General features: G+C 38.7%; 1 protein-coding gene across 1 annotated transcript in view; it reads right to left on the bottom strand.

Moving 5' to 3' along the window:
* DPH6 (diphthamine biosynthesis 6) overlaps window positions 1–901 on the bottom strand; it is a 205,158-nt gene extending 204,257 nt beyond the window's left edge. The window contains exon 1 of the mRNA XM_006883043.1: window positions 879–901. Coding sequence (XP_006883105.1) covers window positions 879–901 — 23 coding nt within the window. The remainder of the gene's footprint in view (window positions 1–878) is intronic.
* Between the last annotated feature and the right edge of the window lie 15,303 nt (window positions 902–16,204).

Raw genomic sequence — 16,204 nt, 5'->3', positions numbered from 1 at the left:
CAGCAGAGGAAGGCCCTCTATGAGGTGGATTGATTCAGTGACTGGGATAATTGGGATGGGAGTGTCGGAGACAGTGCGACTGGCACAGGACAGAGCGGAGTTTAGGGCTGTTGTACATAGGGTCGCTATGAGTCGCAGGCGACTCGATGGCACATAACAACAACATGTTAATGTGCTTATCAAAGTAAAGATAACAAAACTGTTTTCCCTGTACTGTAATATTTAGTTATACTTTATATTGTAAACTATTTAAAATGATCTATCGTAAAATCGTAAGCAATTAACATGTTTCACCTTCCAAGCCTCACAGAAGTTACAGAAGGGAAGGAGTAGCGCCTAAACCATGTGAAACAGGGTCAAGGGTAATTAGGAGAGAGGTAGGGAAGGATCTAGGAACGCAGGATTTAGCAAAAAGTCTGAAGGGAACTCTAAAAAAGGATGAAGATGGGGAGGAGGGACAACAAAAGAAACGGAGATCGCTGAGTAAGTGAAATAAAAACCGAGGCTCGTAAAACTTTGTTGCCCGTTAGATTTTAAAAATCCAAAGACGAGCGGCATCCAAACTAACTCATCAGCCTTAGGGGAATCTGAAATAGAAACAGGATTTTCAAAGCTCCCCGAGTGAACCCAAAGTGCACTCAAGCTTAATGACCAGAGTAGTGGTGACAGGCAAAGAGGAGGAGCCCAGTCTAGGGGACCTGAGAGGCTGGGCAATAGACCAAAAGCTCCGCCTTTTCCTGTGGCCAAGAGCAGAGTCCCCGACTTGGGGTTCATACAGAGTCGCCCTCTCTTTTTGCTCCAGCGGCAGTTTCCGTCCATCTCCAGGATGGACGAAATGCTAGCAGAAGTTGTGGGAGGCAGCATGGGCGCTGAGTTACCTGATCAGAGCAGCGACCCTCATGCTGGGCGCAGTGCGCGTGCGTGCGGCGAGCGCCGGCGGAAGCAGGGCCTTCGCTGCTGCCGCCTCCGTGACGCCCCTCGGGGCCTCGCTGGGGTGTTCGCTCCACCGCCTGTCAGCGCGCAGGGCAGAAGCGGTGGCGCGTGTTGCCTGCTGGACAACTCTGCATGGAGGATGCGTCACGCCAACGCCATGCGCCTTTGAAAGGAACATCCTGGTCCAGAAGGGAATGCTAATTAGGCATGGTCTAACCACCTAAGTGAGGGCAAAGAAGCTGCAGATGGAAGGGCAAGATGCTTGTCACGAAACCCAAAAGCATTGATCACCTAGGTTTTGGATTGGAATCATGCCTAGGTTAAAAGCATAGCTTCTTACCACTAGGGCACCACAGCACTAAGGGTAGTTAAGCATTACTACTGATGGGAAACAACATTTTTTTAGGCATAGTTAAGCATCTCTGTAGAAAAGATCCATATTTATTCTCATTCCAAAAAAAGGTGATCTGACTGTGGAGATTATCTAACGATATCACTAATACCACACACAAGCAAGATCCTGTTGAAGATCATACAAAAAATAACTGGAACAGTACATTGACTGAGAACTACCAGAAAGAAAAGCCTATTTTAGAAGAGGCACTAGGGATATCATCACAAATGTCAGATGGATCTTGGCTGAAAGCAGAGAGTACCAGAGGAATATCTATCAGTGTTTCATGAACTAAACAAAGGTATATTTGACTGTGTGGATCACAACAAATTGTAGCTAATCTTGAAAAGAATGGGAATCCCAGAACACCTTATTATGCCTATGTGAAACTTATACCTGAACCAGGTCAGAACAGAGCAAGGAAACACTGTTCAAAATCAGGAAAGGAGTACAGCAGTATGGCCTGTCTCCATACCTTTGAGTCGATTTGTGGAACAGATCATTTGAGAGGCTAGACTTTATGAGGAGGAATGTAACAACATCAGGATTGGAGAAAGACTCATTAATAGCCTGCATTATGGTTATAACACAATCTTGCTGACTAAAACACAGGGCCTGAAGCATTTGCTGTAGAGGTTAAGGACTGTTGATTGCAATATGGATTGAAGTTCAGTATCAATTAAACAAAGATTCTCACCACTGGGCCAAATGGCAACATCCTGATAGCTAGAGGAGAGATTAAGATTGTGAATAATTTCAGTTTGCTTGGTTCCACAGTCAACACTGTTGGCACCAGCAGTCAGGAAATCAAAAGATTAATTAGGAAAATCTGCTGTTGGGGACCTCTCTAGGGTGTTTAGAGACTAAAGTGCTCCTGATTCAGGCCATGGCGTTCACAATTACTTGTTATGCATCAGAGAGCTAGACAATGACTAAAGATAGCAGAAGAATAGCTGGAGAAGAGTATTGAACATACCATGGACTAGCAAGAGAAAAAAACCAGGATAACTCGAGAGAGAGGGAAGCCAAGCTCTTCCTTGGAGGCAAGGATTTTTGAAGCTCTATCTTACATACTTTGGGCATGTTGGAGGGACTAGGAGAAGGACATCATTGTTGGATGGGAAGAGGGACACCACAGGAGAGGAAGACTCCAGATGAGATGAACTGACACAGTAACAAAGATAATTAGGGTAGGTATGTCAGAGATAGTGAGATTGGCTCAGGAATAAATCAAAGTTCAGAGCTATTGTGCATAGGGTGGTTATGAGTTGTTGATTTGACATCACATAACAGCAACAACAAGCATGAAAAGCAATCTTTTTTTCTCTCTTTGCATAACTACATTGTTTGAATTCTGCAAAATTTCTGACAAGCCATTGAGATGTCCTCTGTCGAAGCTTGTCATGAGAAAGATATTCTCCACTCTCAAAACGAAACAGAATGACTCAGTTCTAGTATATCTACTGTGTTCAGTTTTAGAAAAAAAGAAAGCAGGTGTAAGGAGAAATTTGGCCTGTTACAAACTTAATGGTTCATTCAAAGTTTAATCAAGTCATGATAATGTTCATATTATACCTTCTTGATATTGCCTATGGACTTTTCTTACTGGTCTTGGGCCCTCAACTAATATTCATAATGATGTCCACTGTCCAAATATTGCCTTCACGTATATCAAGGGTGACTTGCCTAGTGGTATAAACTTTCATTCATAGAGATTTTCACCCTTGGCAATCATAACCTTCTTAATTTGGGATTGCTACTCAGATACTACTGGGTAAGGGAGTCAAGAAGCACTCTCGTGGATCTCTTGAATTCCACATCTATTTTTCCTTGCTCCAGAGTGTGAAATGGTGGGAAGGAAGGAAGGAAGGAAGGAAGGAAGGAAGGAAGGGAGGAAGGAAGGAAGGAAGGAAGGAAAGAAACTCATTATTGAGTTTGAGTTTGGACTGATTGAATCTGAACTGATTCATACTTGATTCCCCAGTGGGTTTTCAGAGCCTGTAAATGCTACTGGTCCTTCTTTTGTTCATGTGAGACCCATATCTAGTGCAGGAGGCCATTGTCCAAAGAAAGAAAACTGAGCAAGGTTTTGAATCAAGAAAGGTGTGCATCAGGACTGTAGCCTTATTCATACCTATTTAATCTGCATGCAGAGCAAATAATTTAAGATGCTCTACTGTAAGAAAGATGTGGCATTGAGATTGGAGAGAAATTCATCAGATACCTGCATTATGCAGATAACACAATTTTGCTGGCTGAGAATAAAGAGGAATTGAAGCACTTGTTGCACAAAATCAAAGATTGCAGCCTTCAGTATGGATTACAGCTCAATATTAAGACAACAAAAATCCTCACCACTGGGCCTAAAGACATCATGAGTGATAATATGATGAGTGGTCAAACATTTCATCTTACTTAAATCCACAATCAGCCCTTGGAATGTTTGTTGTTGTTAGATGCCGTCGCGTCAAATATAACTCATCGTGACACTATGAACTGTAGAACCCTGTACTATCCTGGGATATCCTCATAATCTCTGAACCAGTCAAACCCATAGCTGCAGTCACTGTGTCAATCCATCTCAAGAGTCTTCTTTTTATCACTGACTCTCCAAGTTTCCGAGTGTGATATCCTTCTCCATGGAATAGCCTCTCTTAATAGCATACTCAAAGTATGTGAGACAAAGCCTTGTCATCCTTTTCTCCAAGGAGCATTCTGGCTATACCACTTCTAAGACATCAGTTTGTTCTTTGGCAATTAGAATATCCAGTACTCTTCTCTAACACTATGTTCAAAGGCATCAATGTTTTTGTTACTTTTATTCACTGTTGAGCTTATTGAAAATACCGTGGTGTGAATCAGGTGAACCTTAATATTCAAATTTACATCATTGCATTTCTGTAATTTCAATGTGGTTCCTGACAGCAGCCTTGCTCAATGCAGTATATTTCCTGATCTCCTAAATGTATCAAGGGTATTGATTGTGGATCCAAGTAAGATGATATCACTGACAACTTCAATCTCCTCTCCATCTATCAAAATGTTGCTTTGGTGAAAATTATTGCAGTCAATATTGATACTCCGATATTGATATTGATAGATGATATTCTGCAAAAAGCATTTCAAATCTGCTTCAAGTTGAGCAATCAGGGTTGTGCAATCTGCATAGCACACGTTGTTGATGAGTCTTTCTCCTATTCTGATACCACATTATACTTCATAAGAGTCCAGCTTCTTGAATGATTTGCTCAAGTTGAATAGGTATAGAGAAAGCATATAACCCTGGGATATATCTTTCCTGATTTTAAACTATGCAGTGTTCCCTTGTCACATTTTGACAGCTACTTTTGAAATTAGAGGTCAAGAAATTAAAAGATATGTTGTTTTGGGGAAGACCATCTTCAAGGTGATAAAGAAGCAGCAATGTCAGCTTAAAGACTAAGATATTCCTAATTCAAGTTGTGGTCTTTTCAGTTACTTTCTAAGTATCTGAAAGTTGAACAGTGAAGAAGTATGAAAGAAGAATAAGTGACTTTGAGTGTTGGAGAAGAGTACTGAATAGCCTATGAACTGCCAAAAACCCTAACAGCTATGTCTTGGAGAAAGTGTAATCAGGGAGCTCCTTAGAGGCAAGAATCATGAAACTTCATCTCACATACTTTGGGCATGTGTTTGAGAGGGACCAATCCTTGGGAAAAGACAACACGCTGGAAAGGTAGAAGATAAACAGAAAAGAGGAATAACTTCAACAAGATGAATCAGCATAGTGATTATAGCAATAAGTTTTCATATATCAGGGAGGGTGAGGATGGGGCATGATAGGGCAGGGTTTAGGTCCATTGCTCATAGGGTTACTATGAGTAATATTCAGCTCAATGACACCTAACAACAACAAATGGCACCAAAAGAGATTATCCATCTTTCTCCTGATGAACAACTGGTGAATTCTAACTAGCTATCATTGGTTTAGCAGCACAAAGTTCTGTAGAGACGACACAGACAATTCTGAATACCATGACATTCCTACTGACTGCTGGATGCTCTGCATGGAAAACGCCCTGGCGATAGTTGTAGCTTAGAGTTTAATGGGACCCCCTATTGTGTGGGCCCAACAAGAGAGTAAACTCTTGGAGAGCAGGACCTCCAACTCTTAAACAGCTCAGAATTCACTGGTGAGTCCATGGAGTGGTGGTGATTGAACCATTCTTGCTTGCACAGATCATATATTCCTCCTGTTGAAGATACAATGCCATACAGTGATATCTAAGTTAGTACTTATGCTGTATCCTTTGGTTATTATATGTCACCAATTAGATTACAACTCATGAGGACTCTATGAATGACGGATCAAAATTTCTCTTATCCTATGTTATTCTTACAATCTCTGCTATGCTCAAGCCCATTTTTACAATACCAATCCATCTCAATAAGAATCTTCCTCTCTTTTACTGACATTTCAAAGCATAATGTCTTTTTCAAAGGACTAGTTCCTCCTGACAACCTGCCCCATGTATATGAGATGAAGTCTCATCATCCTTGCCTCTAAGAAGCACCTTGACTGTACTTTCTTCTCCTAGATACACCTGTTTTCTCCATGACAGATTTATTATTTTGACTGTTCATGGTATATTCAATTTTCTTCTTCAACACAATTGAAACAGGTCATTTCTTCTTCTTCTGTCATCATTCATTGTCCAAATTTTGTATTCATATGAGGCAATTTAAGATATCATGGCTTAGATGAGGTGCACCTTAATCGTATTCTGATACCCTTGCTCTTTAGAACTTTGGAGAGCTTTTGACAGAAGATTTCTTCAGGTCAATATGTCTTTTTATTTTTTTTTTATGAATTCAGGAGGAATGTAGTTTCAGGATTTGAGAAAGACTCATCAAGACGCATCAACAGCCTACATTATGCAGATGACATGACCTTGCTTGCTGAAACTGAGGAGGACCTAAAGCACTTGTGGCAGAAGGTCAAGCACTACAGCCTTCAATATGGATTGAAGTTCAACATTAAAAAAACAATTTTGAATAATTCACTAAAACTCTGCTTGAGTATAATGTTTTAGATTTGGATTGCATGTGATACTTAGATTTGTTGTTGTTGTTATTGCTGTTGTTGTTAGGTGCACAGCTCATAGTGACCCTATGAACAAAGTCTGAACCTAATCCAGTCCTGCACCATCCTCACACTTCCTCATACACAAGAGCCCATTGCAGCAGTCAGTGTGTCAATTCACATGGTTGAGGGTCTTCCTTTCCTTCGCCACTGCTCCGCCCTTCCCAACCTCATGTCCTTCTCCAAGGAATGGCACCTCCTAGCAATATGTTCAAAGTATGTGAGGCAAAGCCTCATCATTCTCACCTCCAAAGAACACTCAGGCTGCACCTCTCCAAGACATTTCTATTTGTTCTCTTGGCCATTAATGGGATGTTCAGAGTTTTTCTCCAATATCACAGCTCAAAGATGTCAATTCATTTTCTGTCTTTTTACTCATTGTCCAGCTCTCAAAGGCATAGTTAGTAATCAGAAAGACTATGGCCTGAATCAGATGCACCTTAATCCTGAAACTGACATTGTTACTACTCCATAATTTGAAAAGATCTCTAACTGAAGGCTTTTCCAGTGCTATGTGTCTCCTTATACTCATACCAAGGGTATTCATTGTAGATGCAAGCAAGATGAGGCTGTTGACAGTTTAAATCTCCTTTCCATCCATTCCTGGATACTGGTAGGTAAATGTTTGGATTTACTTGAAAGCTGGGGCAAACTGTTTGGGCATGTCTAATTGTGTTAGCAATAAAGTGTAAGCTGATATATGTAATATCATTTATAATCAGCTTGGCTGTGAAGCCTCACATGTGGACAAACAGGATCTTATGGGTGGGCCTTTGTATTTAAAAGTTAGTCTGGTCATACCTGTGAAAGAGCCTTTAGCTTCTCAAAGTTGGATTAAGATTTAGACGTCAGATAATTTCTATCTTCAGTTGGACCACCTTTTTTATGAATGAGAACAAATGTAGAGCACTTCCAAACAGTTGGCCAGAGAGCTATCTTCCAAATATCTTGTCATAAGACAGGTAATCCAGGGCTCTATCCGTTATCTGAAACACATCAATAGATATTCCATGTTTTTGCCATTCCATCGGTACAGCTTGAATGTCTTTCAGTATTATTGGCTCCTGATCATATGCTACATCAGAGGCTCACTGCTGACAAAATCTTTTTGGTTCAATGACATTGTATATTCCTTCTAATTTCTTTAAAAATGCTTCATTATTCAGGATTTTCCCCATACAATCCTTCAATATTGCAAATTAAGGCTTGACTTTTCCCTTCAGTTATTTCAGATTGGGAAATCCTAAGCATGTTCCTTACTTTGATTTTATAACTCCAGTTATTTGTACATTTTGTTGTAATAATTTGTTTTGTCTCCTGGAAGTGCTTTTTTTTTTTGGAAGTGCCTTTTGAGATCTCCCTTGAAGATGGAAATGAGACCAAGGATCACATGACATAATTTTGTATAATAAATTTCAAATATCTTTTAAATAAATGCAAATGGATGTTACAGACATTGGCCTCACCTTATGGAATACATGGGAATCAAATTGACTGAGTCTCTGGAAATAGATGGTGGAAGAGCTCATTGTTAGCAGCCAAAATATGTCCAGTGGCTGGCTTCAATTATTCATATGCAAATTCAAATTGAAGCTGAAGAGAATGAAAACAATACCAAAGGAGTAAAAATATAACCTTGAATTATTTCACTTGAATTTAAAACTGTCTCAAGAATATATTCGATACTATGAACACTAACAACTGAAGACCAGATGAGTTGTAGGATAGCATCAGTGATAACATACATGAAGTAAAAAAAAAAGTATTAAAAAGACAGCAAAGAAAGAAAAGAACTAAATGGATATCAGGAAAGACTCTGAAACTTACTCTTGAACATAGAGAAGCTAAAGTGAGAGAAATAAATGATGAAACTATTTTTTAAATTGCTATCCCTCTTTAAATACTAGTGTATTTACAAAATTTGAATACATTGGTTTTGAGAACAGATTATTTCAATTTCCCTCACCACCCCCCTCATGAAATTGTACAACTCCATGATTAAATCCCCCCACCCCTTACACATCCTTATCCCTCTGCTTTAATCCTACTCCATCCCCCTTGAATCCTTATACTCATTCTACAATAATGATTTTATATAATATTGGTCCTTGTGGGACTGAGTTAGTTCACTCAGCATAATGCTCTCCAGTCCTTCCCAAGTTAGGTACAAAATCATTGTTCCTATGAGGTGTGTAGTATTCCATTGTGTGAATGTACCATAATTTCTCAATCCATTCATTTGTGGTTGGACATCGGGCTGTTTCCATGTGATGTTGCTGTGAACATTAGTGTACACATCTCCATTTGTGCCTCAGTTCTCATTTTCTCAGGGTATATTCCAAGTAGTGGAATAACTGGGTCATATGGGATGTCTATGTTCCGCTTTTTGAGGAAGAGCCAAACTGCCTTCCAGAATGGTTGTACCATTTTACAATCCCACCAACAATGTATAAGAGTTCCTGTCACGCCTATTTTCGGGTTATTTCCTTCCTCTCTGTAGATTATTCTCTATTTGCTACTTCTTCAGTAGCATGTGAGGCTTGCTTCATCTAGAGAGTGCACTATGTGATTTGACAATTAGATCCCATAAGCTAGGCACAGCCCCACACCTCTTTCTAGATTAGTTACTGGATTTCCCCTTGGATGTTCTGCCAGCTGGGATTCTATGCCTACTGTGGAGTTGCTAAGGTGTTTGTATGAGAAACTGGAGATGCCAACATCTTTTTTCCCCTCACCAGCCAGGTTGCCTTGGCTAAGAATAAATGTAACGCATAGAAATGCAACCTAGAGATAAGAGGCATTCTGTTAATGGGGCCACCTGGGGTTGCACTGGCAGGGAAGACCAGGTGTTAGTATTCCCAATGTGCTCAATCAAAGATTGTGAGAGGAAAGTGTTACCTGGAGTAAATTCAAAGCTATGGCAGCTGGAAGCAGTCAGTCAACTATGCTCCCCACAGCAGGTTCTTTTGAAGAGAGCTCTGAACAGACACCTTTGTGGCTCCCAGACTGTGATAGACTGACTCTCATAAAATCTCATAATGAGGAGCATGATATACTCCTGATTTCACGTTGATCCCTGCTAGATTAAGAGATGTAGAATGAGACTAATTCAAACCTAAGAATGTTAGGTGTGGGAGAGCCAACCTAGCTTTGTAAAAGGGTAGATGCTTTAATTAACATCTTAACATATGTACTAATTTTAACATACTAATTCTGAATTCTGGAAAAGTGTTTTTAAGAAGATTAATAAATTGAGAGGTAAAACATACTTTTTCCTGGTAATATCCATTTCCTTTGATTTGCTCAAATGTCAAGAACATTTGCTTGAACAAGACTTTAAATTTCAACACTCTACATCAAAACAAAACAAAAAAACAACTCAAACATTTTGCCATCAAGGCTGAACAGATTCTCAGGTGAATGTAGTAGTAAAGATTTACTGTACAAAATCTCTTTCTTAGCCATTGATTAACACTTTATTTTGTGATGAAGTATTTATTGTGATATAAGCCCAGCCCTACTTGAGGCCTATATATGTTAATGGAAGTTCAATGATAGCTCTCTTTCGGGATACTTGCTTTTCCTGGGGTAGAACAGCATCCAGATGTGCTGAAACTTACCGTCAACAAGATCCTGACCCATCCATCGCACATCACTCTCTGCAGCAACAGCCTGCATCACCCACAGTCACGTAAGTCCTCTCTCTGACAGATTTTAGTTCTATGAGACCTTCCAGTGAATCATTGAACTGAAGGGATAAAGTGGAGCAGAAGAAATGAATGAAGGAGGAAGAGTTGACACTGGAAACCATGAAGTGATACAGCAGATCAAACATTTTGGATACTATTGACCTCTGCATTTTAGTAAATATTGTTGTTGTTGTTAGGTGCCTTGGAGTCATGTATTTTATAGTGACCCTATGAACAAAAGATCTGAAATCTGTCCTCTCCTGTGCCATCCTCACAATATCTGACAAACTTGAGGCCATTGCTACAATCACTCTGTCAATCCACCTGGCTGAGGTCTTTATCTCGTTTGCCTTCCCTCTGCCTTCCCAAGCTTGATATCCCTCTCCAGAGATTAGTCTCTCCTAGCAACATGCCCCAAATATGTGAGACGAAATATCATCTTTGCCTTCAAGGGGCATTCTGGCTGCACCTTCTCCAAGACATATCTCTTTGTTCTTACAGCAATCCATGGATATTCAGTACTCTTTTCCAACACCACAGTTCAAAGGCATTAATTCTTCTTTTTAGTAACTAGTCTGCTACTAATCTTAGCAGAACAGGTTGTAAATGCACTGAATCTCCAGCTTTTTCTGAAATTAATCACACAGGAGGAGATTTTCCATTTTCCCCATGGAGCTACCATTAAAGACCACCAGCCAGAAAGGTACCACTTTTGGTTTAGCCACACAGATGTAACTTCAGCTCAATGTCAGGAAGTTAATGGGTTTTATGTGAGTATAGTCTAAAGTAATTGTTTTTTTAAATATGTTGCAAGACCTAGCCCACTATCTTGTCCTTCCTACATTCTCAAACTCTTGCGCATGAGTCAGAATTGACTCAGTGACAGTAGGTTTGGGTTTGTTTATTTAGAGCCCATAATAGGTGTGTAGAAAATCAGCCTCAAAAACCCACAAACCCTTGCCAATTTACTTAAGGGAAACTCCCCATAGCCAAACAGTGTTGCTGGTAATAAAATTGCAAGCTGTCACTGAATTCTGCTTTCTTGGCAGTACATCCCAATGATGTACTGATTGATGAAGACTGAGATAATCAAATCAACATTACAGGTAGTTATGCCAGAGACCTTGAAAGGATTTCAACCTCAAACAAGTGCATTCTCACTGCAGGCATATCAAATGGGAAGTCATCTTAAGTTCTTGATGAGACTTTAAGAAGAAGGGAATTGGTATTATTTAGAGCATAAATTTAAGAATATACATACCTGGTGAGTCTATGGTAATAATACCAGCTATCTTTTTGCATTGTTTATTGTGGGCAAGGTAGTCTTTTAAGTTTCTTATGTATAGTAACTCATTTAAATAGCACACCAAATTAAGGATGTAAGAATCACTGCTGTCCTCATAAGCAAACAAAGAAAAACTAACCACAAAGAGATTAAGTGACTTGACCAAGATCCTATACCTAGATAGCAGGACCGAGATTTGAAATCAGGCTGTCAAGCTCTAAACTATGCTAAGTACAATCTAATAGAACTCATTAATAAACCAAAATCAATCTCTCTCTCTCTCCACACACACACACACACACACACACACACACACACACACACAATATGTATAAATAAAAACATATCAGCTAGAACTATTCCACAAGTGTGCACTTTTAAAAAACCACACAAAAAACCAGGAAAGCATAAATTGGAAATAAAATTCTTAATTTGAAACACGGTTTGGTAAATAAAAATCTCCTTAGAATACCACTACACACCCATTGTTGTTGTTGTTAGGTGCCATCAAGTTGACTATGACTAGCCATCCTATGAACAACTGATCTGAACATTGCCTTCTCCTGTGCCATTCGAATGATCTTGGCTATACTTGAGCCCACTGTTACAGCGCTGTGCCAATCTGTCTTACTGAAGGTCTCTCTCTCTCTTTCTCTGACCTTCTAACTTTCCCAGCATGATGTCTTTTTCCAAGGCCTGGCCCCTCTTAACAACATGCCCAAAGTATAGGAAATGAAGTTTCAGTAACCTTGCCTCTAAGGAACACCCCAGTCGCACTTCTTTGACACACCCATTAGAAAAGTTTGTAAGACTAGCAATGCTCACAAGAATATGGAACAACTAAAACTTTCATATATAGTCAATTTGTATGTACTTTGACTTTATCAAAGATTGAATCATTATGACTATGATTTCCAATGGGACAAAGTGCAGCATGTTTTGGAGTTAGACAAACCTGTACAAGTCCTGACACAAACATTAGAGAACACAAACTAAGAATTAGCGTTGATAAGCCAGCAAAGGAGATCAGATGAAAGAATAAGAAAAACCAGATGAAACAGAAAACAAATATCCAGTTAGTGTGTTATAACCAAATGGTATCAGTAATCATATTAAAAGTAAAGTCTAAACATCAATAAAAGCAGAGATTTCCAGAGTGAACAGAAAGTTTGCACTTGTTTATAAAAAAGTCACTGTAAATAATCACTGTAAAGACCCAGGCAAGTTAAAGTAAAAGGATATGGGGAGAAAAGATTACAGTTTACAAACTACTCAAAAGAAAGCTACAGTGGCTAGATATCTTATCAGACAACGTTGATTTCAGAAAAGAAATAAAATCGCCAATCTCCCAGATCTCTTCCTGTGAGACAAATGAGTTTGCGAATATATAACCACATATCACTTATTTTTCACCAAGGAGAACATAATATCTTCACTGTTTTATACTTTGTCTTTTCAGATTTATCTAGAGCATTATTCAATATCATTACATATCCTTCACTCTTATTCTTTTTTACAACTGTATAGTAAAAACATGATTTTTAAAAAAGTCTCTATCAAGGACACTAGGATTTACAAGTTTAGCTAAAGTGGTCATATGAAACTCCATGAAAATATGAGTGGAACGAAACCAATTTTAGTATTTATGAGCACCTTCATATCTAGCTCATTCTAGGCTGATGTAAATATCTCCACATACCACACTCCTATACCCTTTACCCCAAATCACATTCCTACCATCTTCTTGGCCATTTTAAAGCATTACTTACCTCCAGCCATTTGGATCCCCAATATATATTTTTTAACTTTTGCTTTTCCTTTATTCTTGCCCAGTGACCAGTCATATAGCTTCTGCCAAAGTCTCTTTCCTTATCACAATGTATGAAAAATAAGATATATCTCTTGCTTCGAATATCATTCTTCACTGGCAGATCTTCTGTTAAAAATTGCCATAGATAAACTTAAGGGTTTTAAATTCTAAATTAACCTCCCCCCAACACGTTTCCTTATCAAACAAATGGCCTAGTAATATCTGATAGTCTACTGGGTAGGGAGCTTTGTTGCCTACCCAAAAATGGCACTTCTCTGGGAGTTTGAAATCTCCAGTGTCTCCTTTGGAGAAAGACAGGCATTATCTTTCCATGAAATTTACAGCCTCTGAAAATTTGCTTGAGAGTCAGCTACGAGTCAGTTCTAACTTGATGGCAATGTGTTGAGTTGATCAAAAAAGATTCTGTCCAGGTTCTTTGAAAGTAATTGTATTCATTTTTATCTAATAAGACCATGTTTCAAGTCCAATAGGATATATCCACATTAAACCAAACTCATTGTTATGAAATAAGTTCTAACTGACACTGACACTGTAAGAGCGAGAACAGTTGTCCCATAGAGTCTTGAAGGTCGTCATTTTTACAGAAGCAGTCTGTCATAACTTTCTCTCCTACAGCAGCTGGTGGATTTGAACTTCTGACCTTTCAGTTGGCGGCCAACAGTTTAATCACTAAGCAACCCAGACTTCTTTCAGTGTGGTCTATACTGTCTTTGCTGTTGTTATGCGCTACCAAGTTGGCACCAATTCATAGCTGACCCTTCAGATGGTTTTCAGAGGTTCTAAATTTTAAGAGAGAAAGTGACCATTTTTCTCCCACGCAGTTGGTGGATTCCAACCTTGTACCTCTGGGCTGGAAACTCAGCTCCTTATCACTAGGACACAAGAACTCCTTTGTTGTTGTTGATTGTCTTAGAGACAAGCATGACTCATAACGACCATATGAACAAAAGGCCTGAAAGCCCTCTACAAGTATCAATATTTATCAAAGTTCATAGAGTTTCTGGAGGCATGTTATTTAGGAAGTGGCTCCCTTAGTATTATATAAATATAACCCGAATTTATGGTCATCTTTCTCTTGACAATTTCCAAATACTTTAAAAGCATTATTTTATTTACCCTAGTAGTATCCCTGTGGAATACACTGAGGAAAACATTTTCTTTCCAATTTAAAAAGTGAAGGAATAGAAACACAGATATATAAAGTAATTAGTACTTGTCCACAGAGTATGTTAACAGTAGACCTGAAACTTGCATTAGATTTCCTAAATTACAATGAAGTTTCTAAATTTCAGAATGAGAAAACTGTCTACTCTGCAATTTTGAAAAGTAGTGCCCTAACTTCTCACGTATTCTAATTTTCTCAAGCCAGAAAAACCTTTCTTCTTTTGAGAATCTTATTGTATTAAAAAAAATAGTTTACAGAATGTATAAAGCAGTTAGATTCAAACTTCTTCTCTTCATTGAGAACTTTTCTGGAAAATAAACTATGATGAGACATACTTACCCGGCAGGGGAGATACCATGATCACGAAGGTGGTTTTCCCAGGGCGAAGCTTATCCATTGCACTCCGGATGTGCTGACCCCTGCGATTTCCCCAAATGTGGGAAACTCGACTGCATAATTTGTGGTAGTGGGGGACTGCGTTCGCGCTTTCCCCTAAAAAAAAGGGAAAAAACCCAAAAACTATGATGAGACCAGACCCACTGTTACACCTATTTTTGTTCCTCTAAAACTTTACCCATACATACAAATGCATCTGAAGTCTCAATTATTTGGGAATGAACAACTACAGTTTTGCAAATAAAAGAAGTATCTTCAATGTATTTCTGTCAATTATTGTTTTCTGCATGGGGCATATATAACCTGCCATCATTCACATCAATGTGTTATGGTTCCAGTAAAAGCTTATGACTAGTTTTCTGTATTAAAAAATATGCCTACCTACATTTTTTTAGTAATTATATGAATTTTAAAAAATAGATGGAGATTTAATGGCAATAAGAATAGTTGGATAAAACAGGACGATACTGGTACAATGACAGGCACAAATCTATTCAAGGTGGATCAGAGACCAAGGATAAAGCCCAAAACAATAAGGATCATAATAGAAAAAATGTGACCAAGCATAGAAGGCCTAGTGTATGTTACAAAGAAGCTGACAAATACAGCCAGTAATGCACAATCAGGAAAAGATAAAATTGAAGGATGAAACCTTCTAAAGATTAAAGTCCCAAGTACATAAAAAACTTTTTTCAACAAGGTGAAAAGAAAACCTACTGACTGGGAAGGGGGGAGGGGCAGAAACACCATTTAGCAATACTATCTCAGACAAGGATATCATAACAAAAGTTTACAGAATACTCTAGGTCCCACACAAGAAAAAAGACTTGTAACCAAATTGCAAAATGGGTGAAAGACATGGAAAGACTTTTCACAGAGGAAAACATTCAGATGGCCAACAGACACATGAAGAAATGTTCGAAATAGTTAGCAATAAGAGAGTTGTAAATCAAAACTACATTGGTGGGATTGTAAAATGACACAACCATTCTAGAAGGCAGTTAGGCATTTCCTCAAAAAGCTGAACATAGAAATTCCTTATAAACCTATTTATTCTACTGCTAGGAATATACCCCAAGAAAATTAGAACTGAGTTGCAAAAAGAGATTTGTACACCAATCAAGTGTTTATAGCCGAGTTACTCATCATCGCAAGAACACAGAAACAGCGGAAATGTCCAACCACAACTGAATGGATTGAGAAATTGTGCTACATTTATATGATGGAACATTACACAGCAGTCAGGAGCAAAGATTCGCAAAATTACTACATAACTTTGGAGGAACTGGTGAGCATTATTATGAGTGAACTAACATAGTCTCATAAGAACAAATACTGCATAAGATCATTATTGTAATAGGAGAATAGCTTGTAAAACACATACAGGAA

This window comes from Elephantulus edwardii, unplaced genomic scaffold (genome assembly GCF_000299155.1).
Source record: "Elephantulus edwardii isolate Elephantulus edwardi_28Jun2011 unplaced genomic scaffold, EleEdw1.0 scaffold00026, whole genome shotgun sequence".
Classification (NCBI taxonomy): Eukaryota; Metazoa; Chordata; class Mammalia; order Macroscelidea; family Macroscelididae; genus Elephantulus; species Elephantulus edwardii.
Note: the sequence above shows the minus strand (reverse complement) of the source record. Positions and strands in the feature narration are given on the sequence as shown.